The sequence below is a fragment of the Lolium rigidum genome, chromosome 6 (genome assembly GCF_022539505.1).
Source record: "Lolium rigidum isolate FL_2022 chromosome 6, APGP_CSIRO_Lrig_0.1, whole genome shotgun sequence".
Classification (NCBI taxonomy): domain Eukaryota; kingdom Viridiplantae; phylum Streptophyta; class Magnoliopsida; order Poales; family Poaceae; genus Lolium; species Lolium rigidum.
This window is the reverse complement of record NC_061513.1, coordinates 100,979,541-100,992,924: the sequence shown is the minus strand read 5'-3', so window position 1 is coordinate 100,992,924 and position 13,384 is coordinate 100,979,541. Positions and strand designations below refer to the sequence as shown.

At 49.6% G+C, this 13,384-nt stretch overlaps 1 protein-coding gene across 1 annotated transcript; it reads left to right on the top strand.

The window, feature by feature from the left end:
- The first annotated feature begins 9,800 nt into the window (after positions 1–9,800).
- On the top strand, positions 9,801–13,111 carry LOC124665691 (selT-like protein). Its single transcript, XM_047203083.1, has 4 exons — positions 9,801–10,049; positions 10,159–10,229; positions 11,943–12,258; positions 12,586–13,111. Exons 1-4 carry the CDS (start codon positions 9,855–9,857, stop codon positions 12,700–12,702), a joined length of 699 nt encoding a protein of 232 aa, XP_047059039.1. The 5' UTR covers positions 9,801–9,854; the 3' UTR covers positions 12,703–13,111.
- The last annotated feature ends 273 nt before the right edge of the window (positions 13,112–13,384 follow it).

Genomic DNA, 13,384 nt, shown 5'->3' with positions numbered 1-13,384 from the left:
AGGGCACGGGAACTCCGGCCGGGCGACCACCGCGCCCTTTCCCGGCAGAGTCCGGGTTCGGCGGGCTCGCCGGCTCGCGCAGCCGTGCCCTCCGCGCGGACTCACCGCGGAGCTGCTCCTCCGCTGCGGCCCGCAGCTCCGCCTGCGGCCGGAGCGTGGCCGGCGCTCCTCCTCCGCCGGGCGCGCGGCCCGGCGCTCCTCCTCCTCCGGAGCGCCGCCCGACGCGTCGCCTCCTCCCGACGACGCGCCGGCTCGAGGAAGGCCCACGCCTCCGCCCGGGCGTCCTCCCGGGCCTTCCCGGCCGCCTCCTCCGGCCGCGGAGGTGCGCAGCCGTCTCGGCGAGGTGTGGCCATTTGGCCAGCTCGTCGAGGTCGCCCTGCTCGCGGGACGCCGCGAGCGCCGCCTGCAGCTCCGGGTCGTCGTCCTCCTCCTGGGGCTGCGGCTACGGCTGGGGCTGGGGCTGGGGCGCGGGCTTGTTGATGTAGAGGCCGCCGGGGCGGCGGCCTGCCCGCCTAGCAGGTGTGCGCGGCTGCGCGCGAGGCCGCGCCGTCGCGGATGTGAAGCACGTGCGCCGGCGCGCATCGTGCTCCACCTCGAACCACAAGTCCCAGTGGATGGCGAGAACTCGCGCTTCGGGGCCATGGCGACGCGGAAGCTTCGAGCTCGCGCGTGCGGCCGGAGTGGGAAGTGGGGGACTGGATAGGGACAGTCCCCCTCCCCAGTCCACATTTAATAGGACTGGGGCACCGACAGGTGGGCCAGCCACGCGGACGAGGCGGACACGCGGGGACGCCGCGTGCCATCCGCGGCCACGCAAAGCCGGCCCAGATTTGGGCCGGGTTTGCGTCGTTCCGGACTCCGCGGACGTCCGCTTTTGCGGTGCGTCCCCGCGCTAGGCCGCGTTTTTGTCCGACTCGACCCAAACGGACGTGCGGGTGCGATTTGGGTCGCGTGGAGATGCCCTAAGGAAAGGTATATGTGTTGAAGTGGCCAGTGGGACAGTTCTCTCGACGCAGCCGATGTTGTTGCAACCACCGCTAGAAACCTCTAGTAATCTCAACGGTGCCGTGCCAAACTTCGGCGTCAGTTACGACTTAGGTTTAACAAATAAAATAATGGTAACTCACAGGATTATCTAATTATTTAGCGCCGTATCATATCTAATTGGGTGTGCTTCTCCCATGGCATGTCAAGCTGATGAAGTGCCGAACCGTATACAACAAGGCAGGACGGGATAAAGCAGTAGCTGTATCCGAATGCAACAGACGACAACGACTGCTCGGTCGGTGAAAGCAACTATGCAAGCCTCTCCTTGATGACAACGTTTGTTCAATGCTTATTGTAACCTTCAGTCTTCAGATATACTCAAATTACAGGTAATACTTATGACGTGGATTGGCATGGTGTTATAGACGGTTCCTCAAATTGTATAGTGTATATCAAATAAATAAATAAACAGACAGACTTCAACCACCACAAGCCGCCACGGAAACAATAAGATTACAAACAACTAACAAGGACATAACGGATTACCTAAAAATGGTGCCACGACTCATATTTAGGTTTGCTACTATATTTCTATGTACAAACTACTTGCATTAATAAAAAAGTAAAAGATAACGACACAATAAGATGGATATCTTGTAACAAGTACTACCACCTAAAATTATTGAAACTAGGCTAACAAAGGTACCTAAAATTATTGAAACTAGGCTAACTAGATTCACAAATTATTTCATTCCTCGACGATTGATTGGGCGTCAGTGTCAAGGTACACTAATCTCGGCACATTTGGCAGAAACAAACTCCGCTCTTGAAGAATGATCCTTCACAGTGGTGTGACTGAACATAGCAATTGGTGTATTTTGCCTCGATCTCGCACTGTGTTTTGCACACCCATTTAGAACAGAAAGGACTCCAGACAACAAATGGCCTACAACTCTCTGAACGAAATAAATCGACACATCAGTGGGTTAGAATCATTACGAATCTATCTCGCAATAGTATATCACGTGAATATTTGTGCACGCTCTTCACCGTAAACAACAAATTACTTACTTGCGGAAGTAGGAGTTGCATGAATGACCAGCACCAAGAAGAAGCACAGAGTGAGGTGCTTTGCATCCATAGTGATATTCAGTAGTGGATGTGCGAGTGGTTCAGCTAGCGAGTGATTTAGATTCAGCTGTGTGCCGTGTATAAGTAGAGATCCCGGAGAGTCTAATAATAGAAGTGGAGACTGGCTCCTAGCTGATATTCCTACGGATCAGCCGAAACGCATGCATCACGCTTTGGTAAAAGATGAGATCACGTTACCAGGTCTCATCTCCTGAGTCGTGACTATTTCTTACGTTAGCTAGCTGGATCTTAGACGACTAATTGTCTGCTCGATTACATGACCTGGTCGTGTTTTGTTGATTATTTCACGGATCAATCGCCGCCGCTGTCATCCGTAGGTGGCCGTTAGCAGCAAATCGGCTTCAGTGCTTCGTTTTGACTGATATTATACTTACAGTACGTCAGTACTAGTATAAACTACCGCGAATATTTAGAATATGGGTACCGTTGTATCTGATTGAAACAGTTCTGAATTTAATTATATATACAATTTTCTTAGATTACATGGTGTCCGCGTACTAAGTTACAGCTCTTTCGGAAATATACGGGATTCTTTCAAACTGTTTATTCTAAATTTGTCATTTTCCCCGAGCTACATATTTTTACTTTCGGTACTTAATTTGGCACGCACATAAATACGTGTATCCACTAATGCAAAAAAAATAACATTTATAATTTTTGGAGGTTCGAAATACGGATATTTAGCCCGACATTAAACTGGGTCAGTTAGGCCTAGACGCCACTGCGTATCTCTACTAGTATACTTACAATGTATCGCCAATGACTCGCATGTAAAATGCGCATTTTATGTTAACGTTGCTAGAAATCACCCCTCGATGCAATGCACGAAAGGAGGTGACCGATCTCCCTAAGAAGTAGGGCTTTACCATCATTATTATTTTTCTATGGATCTAAAATAGAAGGAGTGCAACTAGTTCTGAGTCTACGGAGAAGTTCGTTCTCAATAGAATGGTGTCATCGAATCTGAGTTACAATCCAAGCTACAACTCACCATTAGCACGAGCCATGAAGCACATCTAATGATTTAGAGGCATTTTCGTAGCTGCAACCTCACTTGCAATTTAAAAAAAATCTAAGTTACAATCCAACTTGCGACTTAAGTGCATGACTCACGATACAAATCCGATGTTGCCGGAGTCTATTGAATACGAGCTTCATTCTCAGTCTACGGAGAACTAACACTTCCAAAATAAAAATCCTAGTAGTACTTCACGGAAGGCTCACCCGTCAGGATGCAAGCGGGTCTACCCGTTGGTGTCTCCCGGCTATCCCGCACATCACTTTTGTTTCAGTGTCCCTCCTCCTTCAAACGTTGGTGAACTGAAACACACGAATGGCTAAGATTTTTCCATACCTCTTCGTAACCAGGGGTATAATGATTAGAAGTGAATTAAAAGACATAAGCATAAGCCCTAGAGTATCCGTTTAAGTCTATATTGTTCAGTAGTCAGATGCGCAAAAAACCGAAAAGTTCGTGGATAAAATATTCTGCTGGCCACATCGGCTGGTAGGAACAGTGAATACATCTAGTATATCAAGATATATAAGGCTTGATATGAGTTTTTGCGGATTAAAAAAAGAAGACACCGAAAAAAACTTACACATTCAAATTTTAGTGAGGGGGGACACAGAAGCAAGCCTCCACATTGCCGAACTGACGAACTGTATACATCAAGGCAATAGATACGGGATAAAGCAACGGCTCCTACCCCGCGGCTTGACCAGCGTAGCATGTATCCGAAGGCAACGGAGGACAACGACTGCTGAATTGGTGAAAGCAAAGGAGGGCAAACTCCGACGCTAACCAGCGAATGCGACAAGCCGTGAAACGTCCCCGATATACTCCAGGGTGGTGCTCGCCGCAGGGAAATTCAGGAAGGCTGCCGTGAGAGATCGCCATCAACAACCACCATTGCCCAACAGAGGAGAGCAGGATCGGCTGAGCCTGAGCTATGTCTAGGTTCAGATTCTGCATGCTACTCCCGTTATCGGCAGTGAACAATCACCGGCAGTATGAACACAAGCGCTCAATGGTCACACCTGCAGATACAGTCAAGAAGAAGCCAAATCCCAGCTACCACTGTGTGCGCACAGGGGATCCCGGCAGAATAGGTGACAGCCAGCGGCCAGCCAACCACTGGCCTCGTCGCCATGGATCTTCTTGGCGAGGGCAGCAAAGTCGGACCTCCCTCGCTGGACGGTGCCAACCATCCGCTCAAAAGCGGCAACCTGCCGCTGGCCTGGGCTCCACCACCTCGGCGCCTCCTTTTTCTTCGGGATGCCATCACCATGTCATGTACCCCGTTCTTGTCCTGCTCCGCTTCCCTTCTCGGCGAAGCGCCGGGACGTGGCGCGGGCCTGCGCCGGTGGATCCGCCGCGCCGTTTGGACGGTACCGGTCTGTAAAGCAGCTGCCCTGGTCGGCGAGGCAAAGTGGCAAACTAGCCGACGAGAGACGCACATGAGATGCAACCATCAGCGGCGAGATCGCGCCATTAACGGGTCGACTGTTCATGCCAGGGAGATCGCGCCATCCTTGTTGCCCAAATGTCAACCTTGCATTCACACGTCCGTGTCACGCGACTGCCAGCCGGATTGAATTCCGGTGCGGCCCACAGGCCGCACACCAGGGTGGGCCGCGGCCAATTAAGGCGGACAGAATGATTGGACGGGACCTGCCCTGCCCTGCCCTGCAGCAATCTAGTCGCGCCATTGCAGCAGCGCTACGCTCCACACTGGCAGCTCTTTTTGTTGTATATATACACACTGAATCATTTTTTTTTGGCTGCCATATAGCTCATTCCACAAGACTTTGCCCCTGTGGCGACTTGCCCTCCTGTGGCGACAAACCCTTGACCCCCTTCTTCTTGCCCCGCTCCGGCCTCTCTCCCCCCCGTCCCCGGCGGCCAAGGTGGCCGGCGGCGAGTGGGAGGGAGGTCCGGATGTGTATAGGTAGCTTTTTAGGTACGATCCTGTTTCTAAATAATCCAGATCGGGTCTGCAGGCCTTCTCATATCCCATTTCTTGTTCTGGCCATGGTGGCCGGTTTGGAGGTCTGGGAAGGAGTTCTAATCCCTGGATCTGATGTGCTCTCTCCGGATCTTTCGCTTATCCTCCAGATGGCGCCAATTTTGGGAATTTTTAAGAGCTGCTACCATCGGATTTCGTCGGAGGAAGCGATGTTGTTGCGGTCTCCTGTTGAGACCTGCACCGGCTCCTTGGTATTCTCCACTCCCGACGGATTCAACTGCGTGCTTACTATGCCGGACTCGTCGTGACCGTCGCCGTGCCGATGATGCCCCACTGTTTCACCGTCGTTGCCTTCTCGGTCGGTGTCATGTGACGAGGCCGGTGGCCCATGTCCCGGAGCTCGGAGAATGGTGTTCGCGGCCCTACGCCGCTGGATTTCGTGTTGCGGCAAGTGTGGCGGCTTGCACTCGTTCTGCTACCTCCGCCTGAGTCTCAAGAAAGACACCTTCTAGTGCGAAAGAAGCCAGCCTTCACCACATGGACAACAATAATTGGATTAAGTCGGGCATCACTCCATGGTTTGATGTTCCTTCTCCTCCGTCAAGCATTCGGATTGGTATTGGGCTTGTAGCAATTGGTAGCACCTTGTTTTTGTTGCCTGCAAATCCAGTATCACGTTGCTAAGATTGAGAAGCGGGGCACCAACTTGGATCTCGTTTTTGTTGAAAAGCTGGCTAGAAAAGTCGAATTGCAGGATTATTACACAACCTTCTGCCAGTTCAATCAGCTCTTATCGTGTTCTCCTAGTAGCTCAAGTAAAATGCAAATCTATGGAGAGTGACAAGTTCAACCTTACGGATCCTGGAATGCTGCTGGTTCATTTTGATCTATATCCAATCAATCTGAAAAGGATCTATGGTCCCATGGAGCAAGATTATTCTACAACTTATTGCTGCACAATGTTATCTTTGACGGATGGTGCTCATGTTGAAGAAGCCGTCCTCTTGCTGTTCGGGTTCTTTCACCGGATGTGGATGACAACACGCTCGTTGCTGATCCCCGGATTCAACAGCGGGGACATGTTATGGTTGAGCTCGGTGATGGTTCACAAATATCTACAGCTCAACTCTATCCAACCTCAAGTGCATACGCCGGATAGACCGTTGGGAGAGCCACCCACGGGGCATCAACTCGGTATGGAGCACAGAGGCCCTTGGAGATTGCGGATGCGGCATATTCGAATCCGAGTTGTCAACGGATGCTCGATGGCTGATTGGCTCCATTGGCAATCTTCGGTTTCTTCATGTTCTTTCTCACTGTAGACCATCTTTAACTTATTTCGTGCAGCTAGGCACTTCTATTTCTTGCTCTGTTCTAGAGAGCCATGTAATGATGTACTGTGATCTTTAGTTCTAATATAATCAGTGTGTTCAAAAAAAAAAAAAAGAATCATTTTTTTTCTTTGTACAGGCTGAATCCTGTGCAGGAGCAGAGCGAGTAGCGTCATGCTGCTGCGCCGGTCCAGGTCCTGCGCTGGGCCATGCGCGCCACTGTTCGCTTCTCGAGATACGTGCTCTCGCAAATCCATCAACCCCAAATACTACTTATCACAGCATTTTCAACCGTAAGGGCATCTCCAACCCGCGACCCAAATCGTGCTCGTGCGTCTGGATGGGTCGAGCCGGACAAAATCCTGGCCTAACGCGGGGACGCACCGCAAAAGCGAACGGCCACGGCGTCCGGAACGACGCAAACCCGGCCCAAATCTGGGCTAGGTTTGCGTGACCGTGGATGGCACGCGCCGTTCACTCGCGTTCGGGCGCTGGTCGCCTCGTCTCCCTAGGGCCCACCTGTCGGTGATCCGGGAGGCTATTAAATGGGGACTGAAGGGGATCTGGCCCTCCACTCCAGTCCCCACTCCACTCCAGCAGCGAAACCGCCGCCATGGCCCCGAAGCGACGGTTCGCTTCCGGAGCCAACGACGACGAGGCGAGCAGCCGGCCGCCGTCGTCCGCCGGCGCTGCGGCCTTCCGGAGAAAACCGAGGCGGCCTCCACAACGGAGAGGCCGCCCGCGGCGGCGCGGCATTGCCGCAACCGCCGCCTCTGCTGCTCGAGCCCAAGCCCGAGTCCTCGGAGGAGGACCCGGACCTCCGCGCCGCGCTGCTCATCTCGGCGGCGGAGGAGGACGCGAAATGGCCGCACCTCCATGCGGCCATTCGCACCTCCGAGATGGAGGAAGCCGTCCGGCGGGAGGTCGAGGAAGCGGAGGGCTGGGAGCTCTACGCCCAGGCCCGCCAGGCGCGACGGGAGGAGGAGGAGGCGGCGCGGCGGGAGGAGGCCAGGCGGCGCGCCGACGAGGAGCGCCGCGAGGAGCAGCGGCGGCAGGAGGCCAGGCGCCGCGCGGAGGAGCGGCGGCGCCAGGAGGCCAGGCGCTGCGCCTGGCAGGAGAGGGAGCAACGCCTCAGGGAGGAGGCGCTGCTCTGTGCGCCGCCGCATCCTCGGGTGGCTCCGGACCCCCACTCGGCCCGGGAGGAGGCCCTGTGGTCTCCGTGGCCGGAGTCCCCGGCGCGGTCGAGCCACAACAGTGCCTCGCCGCCCGGGGACGTCGTCCACGACGACGACGACGCCCACAGGGGCTAGGCGGCGCACCGGCGGCCACCGCGCCGCCGACCAAACCCTAATAGAGGGTTTTTAGTTTAAATTTAAAAGCCCATATAGGGGCTTCTTTTGTTAGTTATTTGCCTAAAATAGGGCTATGTACAAATTTGCCCAAATAGGGCATATGTTTAATCAAATTTCGTTTAAATTTGCCATTTTTCTTTTGTTTTGGTGTTTCTCCGATTATGCGCTGCGTCCTCGCGTTGGGCGCATCGCGCGACCCAAACGGACACGCGGACGCGGGCCGCTGTCTGCGTGTCCGCTCGGCCACCCAAACGGCCCAAAACGGACGGCCCAGCGCGTCCGTTTGGGTCGCGCGGTTGGAGATGCCCTAACCCCTCAATACTAGCGGACACCGCATATGCTGGCTACATATTGGAACCACGCCAACCAAATAATTTAGACTCTCCACACCGGTTAGTTCCAATAGCATTTGCCGTTGAGGAGAGAATGTGTGTGTTTAGATGGTAGGTGGAGAATTAAAATGAAGAGAGAGAGAGTGGTAGGTGCCTAGGTGGGGAGAGAGAGAGGATGACGCGTGGGCTGACATGAATCTTCGTACGAGAAATTTTGCTGCTTGTGTCGCAGATGCCCCCGATAGCCTCTCTTTGCACATGGTTCGGTTGAGCCTTGTCGACGTTTTTATTGGGCTCATAATGACGTAGATTTCGTATAGGGACAACCGGTCTTAGCACTTTCTCTCACTAGGACCCTCAAATCGTTGTCGGCTATGATTTAGGCTCCCGATGGAGTTGCTTTCAGATATCTCGTGCTACTACTTTTTTTTCTTACAATAATTCCTCCTGATAAACTTTCCTGTACAACTCAAAACCTTTTTATTCAACATCAAATAGTGTTACATCAGAGACTAACAGAGGAATAAAACTCGCCGGTGGATAATCTAACCAACCAAATCCAATGGTTCAAGAATTTTGCTAAACTGGCTTATCCATTTTTTTTTTCAAAACGAGAGTATTTTGCTAAACTACCTAATTCATGAGCTACTGTATTTTAGCTTCCCTGGTTCATGGATGAACTCGATATTTAGAAACTTCGTTGAGATGTTACCTGACGCGAGGATGGCTCGGTTACATCCAAGAGATTGAGCTGACAATAACCCTCTCTTAGCGCATAGGATTCCGCTTGCAAAGACGCCTAGCTTGTAGTTGCATGCCACAACAAATCTCCTAGCGGAATCATGAATCACTGCTCATGTGGTGCCTCTTAACGAATCTGCATAAAAATGCATATTTTCGATAAAGAGAATTTATTAATATTGTGAAGATACCAATTACGTTCAGTCTCTGCATCAATGCAATATCCTAGATATGTATAAGTTAGAGGGCACCACCCTAGCTTGTAGAAAATTTGTGAAGGAAAAAAATATTCAAATCTTATAATAGAATTTTTTGAGCCTTTTGCCGCCGAAGATCATGAATTTCTGTGAACCCCTCCCCCAGATTTGCTGGCAAACTCTGCCACTGCTAAGGATTAGGAGGCGGTTTGGACCATCCTCCAATCCTTTTCTTCGGCTTGGCTGAATGGGAGGCTTTGAGTGTTAGGGCTGCAATCGCGGTCACGGAACGGATATAAGTCTGCACCTTCTCTTCTTGAACTTGTTATCTCCTCTCCCACCAGAGATACAACACGCTACGTTAGAAAATTTCAGTTGTGTGTTCATCCCGATCGTTCGAGCACCGGTGACACCTCATTATCACATAGCATTCCTCCTGCTAGACAATCTATCATATAGGAGTACTTCATTACAGGTTGATCTACCCTTGGCTTTTTCCCTCTCGAAAAAGAAAACGAAGTGCTGGATTTGGAATTTCGGAGTTTCAGTGAACCCATTCGTTGGGCCGGAACTACCGTATCGGCTGTGGGCAAACATCGACGGCCTACTCATTCCGGCCCAAGAGGAGATCGGCCTAAGGGGAACCCGGCCCGGCTCGTCACAGAAGAAATTCCTAGCCTCCTGCGGTCGTCGTCGTCGTCGCCGTCGCCGAGTCCTTTGCTTCTCCCCTGCGTGCTTCTCCTCCCATCTGGTCCCGCTCCAAAGGACGGAGCTGAGCAGCTCGGCAGCCGCCATGGACCGCGTGCAGCTCCTGCTCCTGGGCCTCCCCATCCTCCTATTCTGCTCCGACGTCGTCACGCTCTTCGCGCCGCAGCCGCCGGCGACGCCCAAGCCCGACCGCCACCAACACCAGCCGGCCACCGGCGCCGTCCAGCCTGGAGACTCCTCCCCCAACGCCGACGCCGACGCTGATTCCGCGCAGGTGGCTGTAAGTTCAACCTTCTCCTCTGTCCCCTGCTGATTCGGCTCCCGATCTAGTCATCTAGCGAAAGCAAGGGGACTCATGTGAATTTTCCTCTCGGTATATGGTGCCGCAGGAGCCGCAGGTGGATGGGCCTGGCTTCGGCACCACCGTCGAGTTGAAGTTCTGCGCCTCCTGCTCCTACAGGTAAATTCACACATAGCGTTTGCTTCAGAGATCACATCCGAGAGACGTTGCTAGATTTATTTGCCTCGGATGTTGCTTGTGGTCCATATCCGTGGTTAAGGCCGTTGACCATTCTGAAATCTAGCGTTTCATCACTACTATCCAAAGCTCCTGTATGGAATTTTGATGGACGTAGAACAACACCCAGAGCATGATTGGCTGATAGCCAAGGTTCAGTCTGCCAAACCGACGTCGGTCATGTGCACTAATCATGACTGGTTACAGTTATCATGCCTAAGATATGTATCTGAGTTCTCGAGAATTGAGAGGTAAAATAGAGCCAAAGTAGGAATTGTAATTTTTGAAATTCGTCATGGGTTTAATGAACACTTCGAAACATCTGATTAAATTAGAGGCGGTCAGGAATTATTCTCTCTCGTGTCTTCACTGGAATTGACAAGTTTGCTGGATGAATACTCCAAACCCTCTTCGACTGGCTGAATTTAAATTGGCCAAAGGAACGTGTTTGAATATCATCTCTATTTGATGTTTCAACGTCCAGTGGCAAGGCTTGCGAGTGCGCAGCCAGCCCACCCGGGTTCGAGTCCCAAGGGTACCGAATTAAAACGGGGTGTTATCTAGCGCGTATAAATCCGCTGCTGGAGAGGTCTCATCATCTGTCTAACAACGTATAGCCAAGGGAGGGAATCTTCCCCCGTTGGTCAACGTTTTTATGTTTCAACGTCCAAAACAAACAGGTTAGGCCTTCAAAAAATTGCTTCTCTATCTTTTGCATGTTTGTTTTAGGCAAATAACTACTGAGAGAGAGAGCACCACCATTGGAATTCAACAAACTAGTTCTCTTATTTATTTGTATGTGTTCCAGTTATTAAATTTCACACATACCTGATTTAATTATTGAGTTGGGATGGAAAAATTAAGCGTCATTTGTTTTATTAATCTGCTCGTGACCAATTGACCATCTTATACGTAATAAATGTATTTTAGAGCCAAGCATGAGTTATCCACTTAGGAATGCTTCAACTGACCTCATTAGCAGCCACTTATGCTGTTGGTTATTATATGCTCTGGAAGGTAAGTAAAGCATTGAATCGGTTTGGTGACTGTTTGTTTGAGGGAAGCTAAACAAAAACATAAGAACTGTATTACTTTGTAGACATAATTGTGTGTTTTTGGATCCTTCCTGCCCTCGTTTGCAGCCACTTATGCTGTTGGTTAATACATGCTTTGGAAGGCAAGTAAAGCATTGGATCGGTTTGGTGACTATTTGTTTGAGGGAAGCTAAACAAAAACATAAGAACTGTATTACTTTGTAGACATAATTGTGTTTTTTGGAGCCTTTCTCTGTTCCTTCCAGACATGTTGGGAAATGTGAAATGAGAGGAGAGATTGCTTGCGTAACATTCCTTCTTTCCCAATTGCTTAATCGGCTAATCGCACGGAATGGAGATTTGCAGCATGTATACTGGATGTATATTCCCTTGCAAACGAAGTAAAACGCAAGTTGTTTCTTTGTATGTTGGAGCAAAAAGGTCCTTTCCACAGGGTTTAATGAAATTCTTATAAAATCTTTTGTAGTTTTGTTTATGTAATTCCTGTATAATTATAACATTTTTTTGAGCATTCTATGTTAAATACTCATGCCATTGCCTTGTTGTCTCTGATATGAATTATATTCAGATTAGTAGAATAATTTCAAGTCAATTTGTGCAGGGGGAATGCGATGACCATGAAGAGCATGCTGGATACCTCATTTCCTGGCATTCATGTCGTCTTGGAAAACTACCCTCCGCCCTTCCCAAAACGTGCACTCGGAAAAATAGTGCCTGTTATCCAAGTTGGAGCAATAGGAACATTAATGGCCGGTGATCAGATTTTCCCTAGATTTGGAATGGTGCCACCTCCATGGTACTACTCGCTGCGTGCTAATAGATTTGGAACCATGGCATCCATCTGGTTGTTTGGCAATTTTGCACAGTCTCTTCTACAAAGTTCTGGCGCTTTTGAAGTTTACTGCAATGGGCAACTGGTATGTTTCTGTGAATACACCCTTTGTTGCAATTCGTTGCTCGTCATTTTCGATTGTGCAATTCATTGTGCATTTACTTATGTAGTTGTAAAACCAAGCAACCACATTCGGGTCGCTACTGCAAGGATAGTAAATCTAATCAGCAATCTTTCTTTAAATTAATGAAGTGCTTTGCGTAGTCTTTATATGGTACGGAATTGTAGTTCCCTGAAGAAGAGTGTGCGATCTTTCTCGGATTGCTTAATAGTTAATACTTGTGCTTTACTTTTGATAGCCCATTTGGATTTTATTATTCTGATCCTGGTGAGCTTGTTTCCACCTTTTCAGGTCTTCTCAAAATTATCTGAGCAGAGGTTTCCTAGCGAGTTTGAGTTGCGGGAGCTCATTGGCAGCAGATTATCAGATTCTCAATTTGGGAAAAATCTGGAGAAGGTCTGGTCCTAGACGATCATTTCAAGAGACCCCACACCCGTTTGTATGTTATCACATAGACTGAACCAATGGGAAGTTCCACGTTTTACTGGGAATCACACAACTTTGGCTTAGATTCTTTGGATAGATGTTTTCCTGCTTGTAAATGATAAGTTATAGCCGCATTGAGACTGTTTTACGGGTGATGTGACTCTGTAACAAAGCTGAAACGTTGCAAGTTTGTCAGGACTATCTTCAAAAGACCACCGCATTTTTTTACCTTTTCTTAAACAACGGCTTCCAGTCGCCGAATCGAGCGCACAATATGCATGAAGATCCATTTACCATGTTCCTAGATACTAATAGTAGATCTGCCTTTTGGCATTTCTTCTATGATACTGATACACCTTTCAGGGTGTATTCTAGAAAAACATCACATCTATTCTTCTCCGTTGTTTGAGTTATGACTTAAGAGTAGTCTTCCATTGAGGCCACGTGTTCAAAACATGGTTTTGACCCATCTATGTTGATTATTATACTCAACATTTTGGTGTTGTTTACATTTTTGAACACGTGGATTATTATACGCAACATGATTAGGACGTTGCGTGTTTTTGTCAAGGTTTAAAATAGCACGCTATTTCTTCGCTAATAGCGCGCTATTAGCATATCTAGAGGGTTCACGCTAAATTTTAGTAATTTTACTTGTTGTGGC

Excerpts from the sequence above, each read along its gene's own strand:
- LOC124665691 (XM_047203083.1), top strand. The coding sequence starts at position 9,855 with ATGGACCGCGTGCAGCTCCTGCTCCTGGGCCTCCCCATCCTCCTATTC. Across the intron at positions 10,050-10,158 it reads CTGATTCCGCGCAGGTGGCT|GAGCCGCAGGTGGATGGGCC; the intron begins GTAAGTTCAACC and ends ATGGTGCCGCAG. Across the intron at positions 12,259-12,585 it reads TTTACTGCAATGGGCAACTG|GTCTTCTCAAAATTATCTGA; the intron begins GTATGTTTCTGT and ends CCACCTTTTCAG.